Source organism: Trachypithecus francoisi, unplaced genomic scaffold, assembly GCF_009764315.1.
Source record: "Trachypithecus francoisi isolate TF-2019V2 unplaced genomic scaffold, Tfra_2.0 Lachesis_group10, whole genome shotgun sequence".
In the NCBI taxonomy this organism is placed as follows: domain Eukaryota; kingdom Metazoa; phylum Chordata; class Mammalia; order Primates; family Cercopithecidae; genus Trachypithecus; species Trachypithecus francoisi.
Window position 1 is genome coordinate 108,353,811 of NW_022681455.1, and position 10,504 is coordinate 108,364,314.

General features: G+C 50.4%; 1 protein-coding gene across 4 annotated transcripts in view; it reads right to left on the reverse strand.

Annotated features, from left to right (window-relative positions):
* The window catches only part of RANBP10 (RAN binding protein 10), an 85,664-nt gene extending 75,189 nt beyond the window's left edge, over positions 1–10,475 (reverse strand). For 2 of the 4 annotated variants that reach the window (XM_033219724.1, XM_033219725.1), the window contains exons 1-3: positions 9,956–10,089; positions 9,745–9,858; positions 9,091–9,202 (exon numbers count right to left, since the gene is read on the reverse strand). Coding sequence is in view for 2 of the 4 variants with exons in the window: in XM_033219723.1 (XP_033075614.1) it covers positions 9,091–9,202; positions 9,956–10,442 (599 nt within the window). In the remaining 2 variants the exon portion in view is untranslated. Of the gene's footprint in view, positions 1–9,090; positions 9,203–9,744; positions 9,859–9,955 lie in introns of all 4 variants that reach the window. The other 2 variants (XM_033219723.1, XM_033219726.1) reach the window with 2 other exon arrangements.
* Positions 10,476–10,504: the final 29 nt, after the last annotated feature.

The following is a 10,504-nucleotide window of genomic DNA, read 5'->3' on the forward strand; positions in this document are numbered from 1 at the left end:
GGGTATTGGGGCCTTCACACTTGCCATCCCTGACCTAAACTCCCCTGAAACCCCAAGCATCTCTAAGTCCAAAAGAGAGAAGAAATGGCATAAGAGGGGTGCCAAGGGCTTCCCCAGTCCCTCCCCAACTTTCCTACAAGGTACAGAGCATCTTGTTCTGGTCCCTTCATGACAGAAGGGCTGGGCTCTGTTCCACCACCAAGTCACAACACCAACGATCCCAGAATTACAAAGATATTTTATACGGATTTTGAACAGAATTTCTGGAGAGGCAGAGGAATATCTTTGCATTTAGACATAATTATCCATCCCTCTTCCACTGATGAGTCCCTTCCTTCCAACTTGACCCGACCACACAGACCCACTCTGGGGCCCTTTATTCCTTCCCAATGGTTCCATAATAGGAATGGCACACGGTGCCTGCCACATGGGGCTGCTAGGTTCATCCTCCCGTGCTCCGGCCTGATGAGCTCCTGCTTCTCTTCTAACAAGGAATCTCCCTTATATGGTGACCCATACAGGGAAAAGACCAGAAGTTCCAGAGAACAAAAACATCAGAGGCAGAAAGGAAGGAGGTGAAATGAATTCTAGGAATTTCTCTAAAAGCTAATCCTTGACCAAGGAAGGCCCCAGCTATAAAGAAGGCAACGACGCTCCCCAGCTCGCAGTTGGAGCCTGGGTAGCAACACACAGTGAGGAGGGAGGCCCTACCAGAAAAGTGGCCACAGGCCAGGCGTGGTGGTGACTCATGCCTGTAATCCCAATACTTTAGGAGGCTGAGGCAGGAGGACTGATTGAGCCCAGGAGTTCCAGACCAGCCTAGGAAATACAGCACGACCCTATCTCTACAAAAAATTTAAAAATTAGCCCGGGCTGGGGATGGTGGCTCACACCTATAATCCCAGCACTTTGGGAGGCTGAAGTGGGCAGATCACTTGAGACCAGGAGTTCAAAACCAGCCTGGCCAACATGGCAAAACCTCGTATCTACTAAAAATACCAAAATTAGCCAGGTGTCATGGCACATGCCTGTAATTCCAGCTACTCAGGAGGCTGAGGCATGAGAATCACTTGAACCCTGGGAGACGGAGGTTGCAGTGAGCCGAGATCACTCCACTGAACTCCAGCCTGGGTGACACAGTGACACTCTGTCTCAAAAAATAAATTAAACAAATAAAATAAAAATTAGCCAGGCATGGTGGCATGCACCTGCAGTCCCAGCTATTCAGGAGGCTGAGGTAGGAAGACTGCTTGAATCCAGGAGGTCGAGGCTGCAGTGAGCCATGATTGTGCCACTGCACTCCAGCCTGAGTGACACAGCGAAACCCTCCCTATCTAAAAAAAAAAAAAAAAAAAGAGCAAAGAACAGTGGCCACCATCAAGATTCCAGTTTTCTTACCCCGTGTTCCAGAACCCAAACATCTTACTCTGTGTTCCAGAACCCAAACATTTCATGTCTCCACAAATAGCACAATGTGTTACCTGAGTAGAAGAGCAGCCCAAAGCTCAGCATCTGCCTGTAAGGCCATCAACTCCAGAGGGGCAGTCAGGGAAAACAGGGAACAACCACGGCCTGTACCTGCCTTGGGCAAGGACAGCACCTTCTTCTCAGGGCGGGCAGGACAAGGCCTTCCCCAGATGACATATGAGCACCAAAGTTCTCAACGGCACTGTACAATGCATGTAGACTGGAACTTGGTGAGGAGACCCAGAGTGAGGAACCAGCCACAGCTGTCTCTCAGCTGGAAGGGCCTAAGCTTAGATGGCCCTCCAGACCAGCAATGTGGCAGGTGAGATCTTAATCAAGGTAACTTAATTAACAGTGGCTCTCTAGGTCTCCATGGAAAATCACTTTGGCTGATTCTGGCTCACAAGAAATGCTTGGGTATAAAACATGAGACATTACTGTCTTTCAGATGGGAGTTGGCAAAACCAAAATACCAGAACTCCAGCACAAGCAGAGTCCTCTCACCTCCGAGAAGCCTCCTGGCTACCAGTCTTTCACACCCCATCCCTACATCTCTCCATACAGAAGCACCAGCCAAGAGAAAAAAAAGACAACCACTATGAGAAAACCATGCTAGAGCCAAAGACCTAAAGTCACTGGCCCACCCTGAACAGAGCTCTTGGCCAGAGAAGCCTAGCTGAACCAGACTGGCAGAGTCTCTTCTTCTCTTCTTCACTCTCAAAAGCATGGGTAGATCCAAAGCCCCCCACACTGCCGCTGTCCTCAGGATAAAACCCACGCTCCCCAGTCACAGCACACAAGGTATTTTCTTCTTTATCTTTTTGAGACAGAGTCTCACTCTGTCACCCAGGCTGGAGAGCAGTGGTGTGATCTCAGCTCACTGAAACCTCCACCTCCCAGGTTCGAGTGATTCTCCTGCCTCAGCCCCCCAAGTAGCTGGGATTACAGGCACACACCACCACTATTATTAGCACCTGGCTAATTTTTGTATTTTTAGTAGAGATGGGGTTTTGCCATGTTGGCCAGGCTGTTCTCGAACTCCTGAACTCAAGTGATCCGCCTACCTCAATCTCCTAAAGTGCTGGGATTACAGGCATGAGCCAGGACACACACAAGGTATTTTCAGTCTGGCCCTGCTGACCTCATGCTCTGCACTCCATGTCATTTTATGCACTTTTTCTTCTGCCTGAAGCATCTGCTTCTCACTTTGTTCACCTAGAACATTCTAACTCATCTTTCCAGAGCCCACATCATCACCTCTTCTATGATTCTATGATGTTTTCCTCAAACTCTGAGGTACAGTCCATCCTTCAGACCACCCTTGGATATGGCACACACTGTGGACTGACCCTTCAACACCACCTGTGGGGCCTCATGCCTGTGCTCCTGGGGCCCAGGCTGGGACAAAACAATGGGTATGGCCGGGCGCGGTGGCTCACGCCTGTAATCCCAGCACTTTGGGAGGCCGAGGCGGGCGGATCACGAGGTCAGGAGATCGAGACCACGGTGAAACCCCGTCTCTACTAAAAATACAGAAAAATTAGCCGGGCGTGTTGGTGGGCGCCTATAGTCCCAGCTACTCAGGAGGCTAAGGCAGGAGAATGGCGTGAACCCGGGAGGCGGAGCTTGCAGTGAGCTGAGATCGCGCCACTGCACTCCAGCCTGGGCGACAGAGCAAGACTCCGTCTCAAAAAAAAAAAAAAAAAAAATGGGCACAGCCAGGCGTGGTGGCTCACGCCTGTAATCCCAGCACTTTGGGAGGCTGAGGAGGGCAGATCATGAGGTCAAGAGATCGAGACCATCCTGGCCAACATGGTGAAACACCATCTCTACTAAAAATACAAAAATTAGCTGGGTGTGGTGGTGCATGCCTATAGTCCCACCTGTTCGGGAGGCTGAGGCAGGGGAATTGCTTGAACCCAGGAGGCAAAGGTTTGCAGTGAGCCAAGATTGTGCCACTGTACTCCAACCTGGCAACAGAGCGAGACTCCATCTCAAAACAGCAACAACAACAACAAAAACAATGGGTACTGTGCCCTGGTGTCTGGAATGAATGAATAAGTGCACTGCTGCTTGGCCAAAGGAAGTCAGCTGCAGGAGCAAGGGAAGGCTGGCTGGCTGTGGTCAGAGACCCCTGCTCTGGGCCTGGGCCCGGACACTAGCTACAGAGGAGAATGCCCCCACCCTTCTCCATGCCATCCAGTGCTCTAGCCCAGGCCTACTACTCTTGGGTAAAGCAACCATCACATGTCAGGAGGCCTCCGCCACTGGGATGATGTTACAGTCTATTTTGAGGGTCACACTGGAGCATCTGTTGGCCTAGCCAGCCACACCCTCCATGTGTCATCACTAAGAGCCAGGGACACCCACAGGTCCATGAACTCTGTCTGTGGACACTGCTCCTCCCCAGGGACCCTCAGCTTCAGGCCCTCCTTCGCTTCCTAGAAAAACGGACCTGGATGCCCCTTATCTCCTGGCACCACTGGCAGTGCTCTGATGTCTCCTCACCCCACCAGACCCGCTCCCCGAGTTCACAGCTCTGGTGACTCAGCAAAATGCAGCTGAAGCCCATCAGTCTGTGCCAAGCTCTTAGCTCAAACACAGTCCCTCCTGCTCCACAGTGCTCTCTTATACTTGAGGAGTGCCCAGAAAGCCTAGCACCCAGACGTCAAGCTAGTTACCCATTAGACTTATAGGTCTAACAGGTCTCGCCTGCGGGGGAACTCCTACTCATCCCTCGCAACTGTTCCCAGGCTCTGCCTCCTCTTGCAGACTTTCAGTCCACTCTCTACTGAATGGGCCACAGGCTTCCTGAGGACAAAGCTGATCTGTGCTGGCTTTACCTCTGTTCTCCCTACACCTAGTATAGGACCTAGCACATAGTAGGTATATATAAATATTCTGTGAAACCTTGACATGAAACTTTCCTTATTAGGCTAGCTTAGTGTGTTCTTCTCCAAAAGATATTGTCAAAACAAAGGACGTTCTGGAGAACAATGACACTAACAACTGGGTTTATAAATACCTTTTACAAAGGAAGGGTACTCAAATCTACAGAAAAGCAAGTTTACAGATTAAAAGGAACAGTAAGTTGATCAAGCCTGGCCCACAGCATGTCACAATTCTCTGGCCCCACACAGCACCATGCACCTTTCAGCTCTGTCCCCTAACACTGTAGTCTGGTAGGAATCCAACAGAATATTCCTTCACTCTACCCAGGGAAGGAAGGCAATAGCTACAATGGGGAAAGGCAGCAGCAGCATGAACATGTATGCCTAGGATCAGGCGCGGACATCTGATTCAGGCTACTCCACTGCACACCCTAAGCCCTGCAGCCAGGGTAGGACACCAAACATCCCAGGGACTCAGGGCTCACTCACAAAACAGGAATGTACATGATCATCTGCTCTAGCCACTTGCCAGAGATGCTATGAGGATCAAACTAGATAACACAGGAAAGCTAGACAACCAGTTAATGCTTGGGTCATGGACTAAACCAGGATCAAAAACACACCTCCAAAATCCATGGGACGCTGGCCATGGTGGCTCATGCCTGCAATCCCAGTGCTTTGGATCACTTTGAGGCAGGAGGATCACCTGAGGCTAGGAGTTGGAGACCAGCCTGGGCAACACAGCAAGATCCCATCTCTACAAAACAGTTTAAAAAAAAATTTATATATCAGCCGGGCACGGTGGCTCATGCCTGTAATCCCAGCACTTTGTGCGGCTGAGGTGGAAGAAACACTTGAGCCCAGTAATTCAAGACCAGCCTAGGAAACATTGTGAGACCCCATCTCTACAAAAAATAAGAAAAGGAGCCAAGCATGATGGTACACGCCTATAGTCCCAGCTACTCAGGAAGCTGAGGCGGGAGGATTGACTGAGCCCAGGAAGTTGAGGCGGCAGTGAGCTGTGATGCTATTGCGCTCCAGCCTAAGCAACAGAGCGAGACCCTGTCTCAAAAAAAAAAAAAAAATCTACAGAAAAAGGGAAATGAGCCAGTTGATGTCTGCCTGCCCTGTGTAACTGCCTTTGGCCTCCTCAAAACCACACCTGGCCCATACTAACTAACGTGACTGCATCCCAGCCATGAGAAGGCTTTCAGGGATTCCGTAAAGAGACCATGAGGAGCTATTCATACTCTTGCCATCTGACAGTGGTCAACTGAAACAGGCTACCACAGGCATACACGACCTGAGACCTTTCTAAAACTGATGTTTCCTTGCTGGGCATCGTGGCTCATGCCTGTAATCCCAGCACTTTGGGAGACTGACGCAGGCGAATCACTTGAGGTCAGGAGTTTGAAACCAGACTGGCCAACATGGCAAAACCCCGTCTCTACTAAACATACAAAAATTAGCCAGGCGTGGTGGCGTATGCCTGTAATCCCAGCTACTCAGGAGGCTGAGGCATGAACCCAGAAAGTAGAGGTTGCAGTGAGCTGAGATTGAGTCACTGCCCTCCAGCCTGGGTGATAAGGCAGACTGCGTGGCAAATAAATTAATTAATTAATTAACATCTGATGTTTCCAGATCAGCTCAACAGCTATGCTTACCACATGTAAAATGCTGGGAATAGATGCCCACCTTTCTTTAGACTTCCAGTCAACACCTATAGTTCACCAATCTAACATGACACAGGGCCTTTCCCAGCAAGATTGACTAAAACTGAAATGTTAAAAGCCAGTTGAAAGAATCCAGATCTCCAACATAACCAGATCTCATCTCTCAAAAAATACAAAAAGAAAAAAAGAATCCAGGTCTCTAAGTATAAACACTTCCCTTCTGAAGTTGGTCTCTGCTCTCTAGCTAGATAACTAATTCAACTGTTATCTATGATAAAGACTAGGAGAAAACAATCCATTTTCTTCTCTACAAGTTTAAGAAGTGCACCCCAGTTTCTCTGGCAGTATGAGACTCTAGCACCACCATTTCAGTCAACATTATTTTTGAGGTGCTTGTTTTAAGGGACTATTCTCATTCACACTAGTTCAAGCACGCTAAATACATGTGCTTCTATCAGATGGTGGAAGGAGAAAATAGGAGCTTTGAAGCCCTCCTATAAATTTAACTTTCCTATCTGTAAATGCACTAGATGGGGATAAAAATGAAAGACAGCCAGGTACAGTAGCTCATGCCTATAGTCCCAGCAGTTTGAGACACCAAGGTGGGAGGATCATTCGAGCCCAGGAGTTTGAGACCAGCCTGGGCAACACAGGAAGACCTCATCTCTACAAATAATTTTTAAAGTTAGGCTGGGTGTGGTGGCCCACACCTATAATCTCAGCACTTTGGGAGGCCGAGGCAGGCGGATCACCTGAGGTCAGGAGTTTGAGACCAGCCTGACCAACAGGGAGAAACTCCGTCTCTACTAAAAATACAAAATTAGTCAGGCGTGGTGGCACATGCCTGTAAGCCCAGCTACTTAGGAGGCTGAGGCAGGAGAATCACTTAAATCCAGGAGGCAAAGGTTGTGGTGAGCTGAGATCGCGCCATTGCACTCCAGCCTAGGCAACAGGAGCGAAACTCCGTCTCAAGAAAAAAAGAAAAAAATTAGCTAGGCGTGGTGGCATGCACCTGTATTCCCAGCTACTCAGGAGGCTGAGGTGGGAGGATAACTTGAGCCCAGAAGGTCGAAGCTGCAGTGCGCTGTGATCTTGCCACTGCACTCCAGCCTGGGAGACAGAGCAACACCCCATCTTGTTTAAAAAAAAAAAAAAAAGAGAGAGAGAAAGATGCAGTAGCTTCCCATGATCAGAATTTCAGAGGCATAGAATTCTGGAGTTCAGGCAGCTTAGATACTGGCCTGGATCCCCACAGTGCAGATCAGGAGACTGAAGCTCCAATATCCACCCAAGACCACAGAGACCTCACAGGCAGAGAAGTTACATCACTGAGGAAGTAGACGAGGCTCTGACTCTGGCAGTGTTACCCCCAGCCTAGTCCCTTGGTCAAGCATTTTGCATGCACCACAAAGGGGACAGTCCCTAGGGGAAAGAAGTTCTCAATGTCTGAGAACACACTCTCAGCATTGGCGTGGTCACCAGAGGGGTTGGCAAACTTCAGACACCAAACCTAAAGTCTGATGAGGAAAACCTTTCCAAGATAGCTGCAGTCATGTTATTTCCTAACTTAAACACCTGCTTTGTCACAATCACTGGGAAAAAAAGGGAGACTGGGAGAAAGAAGAAAAAGAAAAAGAAAAAGAAAAATTGCCAGGTGCGGTGGCTCAAGCCTGTAATCCCAGCACTTTGGGAGGCCGAGACGGGTGGATCATAAGGTCAGGAGATGGAGACCATCCTGGCTAACACGGTGAAACCTCATCTCTACTAAAAAATACAAAAAACTAGCCGGGCGAGGTGGCGGGCGCCTGTGGTCCCAGCTACTCGGGAGGCCGAGGCAGGAGAATGGCGTGAACCCGGGAGGCGGAGCTTGCAGTGAGCTGAGATCCGGCCACTGCACTCCAGCCTGGGCGACAGAGCGAGACTCCGTCTCAAAAAAAAAAAAAAAGAAAAAGAAAAATTAAGTATCTCCCTTATGATTTCCTGTGTCTGCTTGGATCATCCTAAAATAGGGAGTCTCCCTAATGCTAATGCTGACTTTTTTTTGTTTGGTTTTGGGACGGAGTCTCGCTCTGTTGCCCAGGCTGGAGTGCAGTGGCATAATCTCAGCTCACTACAACCTCTGCCTCCCGTGTTCAAGTGATTCTCATGCCTCAGCCTCCGAAGTAGATGGGATTACAGGTGCACGCCACCACACCCAGCTAATTTTTGAATTTTTTTTGTAGAGATGGGATTTTACCATGTTGGCCAGGCTGGTTTTGAACTCCTGATCTCAAGTGATCTGCCCGCCTCGGCCTTCCAAAGTGCTGGGATTACAGGTATGCCAGCTAATTTTTTTGTATTTTTAGTAGAGACAGGGTTTCACCATGTTTTCCAGGCTGGTCTCCAACTCCTGACCTCAGGTGATCTGCCCGTCTTAGCCTCCCAAAGTGCTGCGATTACAGGCGTAAGCCACCGCGCCGGGCTCCTAATGCTGACTTTAATGAGGACCTTCCTAAAGCTGATCCAACTAGTAGTGTTCAAGTCCTTGGACTGAAAAACAAGTTTATGAGCAGCAAGGTCACCTGATTCTGACCATGTGTATGCTGTTTACACTGAGATGACAGGTCAGTGGCCACAACAGCTTTCATGAATGCTGCAAAGACTCTACTATCTCTTTGAAGGCTACCAGGGCCTCTACATGACTAAATGCCATAAAAAAGAACCTCATGAATACAGTAAGAATGTGAAAGGAAGGAAGTCACGAAAACACCACATGCTTATGAGGGAAACCCCATTTTGGACACTAAATTTTTAAAGTAAACTTGTTACTTGTTTGCCTAACCTTCTAGGTATCAAATTACATCATCACTAAAAAGAATCCCCTGCTTTACCCCCAACACACCCACTGTCCATCAAGATCTGCTGCTTCGACCAGACGGTGTTCACAGTCAGGAAACAGTGGCAGCCCAGACCCATGCGGCTCACCAGCTCACATCAGCAAGTACCAGCCAAGGGACCTCAACTCTGACCACAGGGATCAGCTCGTGTTCAGGAAAAGAGGGTGGTCATAAACGGCTTACCCATCTCTTCCTTTGCTGACAATCTTCACTTCAAAGTAATAAATGCCACAGGCAGCAGGTATGGGGTGGGTGGCACGCACCGAGGCCGCATCTTTGTGATTTTTTCCATGACCTAACAGGGGAGGGCAAGGAAGAAATTTCAGCAGAAGGAAATGCAAATGGAAGCCTCATTTTTCTCTGCAATTCCTCCATGGCAACTCCACTCCTCTGTGGCCAAAGGAAGCGCTTACACAGTCCAAGGAATCATTAGACAACTGAGTAAACACTTAAACCTTCCACCTGTGCCTCACCTCCTCCTGAAAACAGCAGTCCTGCCTGAGACACTGCCCATACAAACAAAACAAGGGTACAGGCAATGTGAGAGATACCCAAGTGCTGCTGGCAGCCTCTCTAGAATCCAGGCAGCCCACCTGGGAGGCCAGGGGAAGGAGGAGGCCGACCTGTAAGACACCCCCCAAACTCTAGCACGGATCCCCAGGCCCAGTCTAGGTGCCTGGCAGGTGGGCAAGCCCATGAGTCTCAGGCTAATGGTAGGGATATGACCACTCCTTTCTTCTAAGCAGTGGCGAAGGGTCCCGCTGGAGTTGGAGCCTGCCTAGGACAAGCAGGGAGGTCCTGGAGTGGAAGGTCCGGCCCAGCACTGGGTTTGGACACCTGTTGCGGTTCTCTTGACGGCAGGTGTCTCAGGACAGAGAACAGTCAACCCTCGGCCTGGTCAGCCTCACCACCCTGGACATCCTGAAAGGGCCAAGGCCTAACTTGGAGCACCTAGGTAGGCAAAGGAGGTGATGGGGCGGGGGCCTGGCCGCAGAGCCACCCCACGGATGCTCTAGCCTTGATTCCCCGCAGCCTGACGGGCCGATACCTTTGTAGTGGACGCGGAGGTTGCCCTGGGAGAGACCAATGTAGTTGTATTTGTCCTTGGGGCTCCAGGAGCGCGGCAGTGGAGTCTCTTGCTGGTTGACCGCGGGATACAGGCGCTGCAAGCGCCGGCTCAGCTCCTGCTCCCCGGGAGACGGCAGCCCGCCCCCAGCGCCCCCGCCGGAGGAGTCCCCAGCCTGCGGGTTCCCAGCACCCGGGTCTGCCGTCGCTGCCGCCATCTTGGAGGGAGCTGCTATTGTGTCACTGGGGGCGGGGAGGAGCGGGACCAGATCCGCCACGCTCAGCCAATGGCCCGTGAGCCTCCCTGGGCCGCAGGGAAACCGAGTCCGAGTCCGGCGCCTCTCTCTGGACACTGACACGCCTTCGCCACACTTCGAACTCCATACCCCACAATGCAGAGCTCTCGAGAGGCGGAGCAACTCGGGCTGGTAGGGAATTCTGGGAGATGTAGTACAACCCTTCTCAGCCATAAGCCTGTCCCATCGAGACGTCGGGACACCGAACACTACAATTCCCGCCGGCAAAGCAGCTC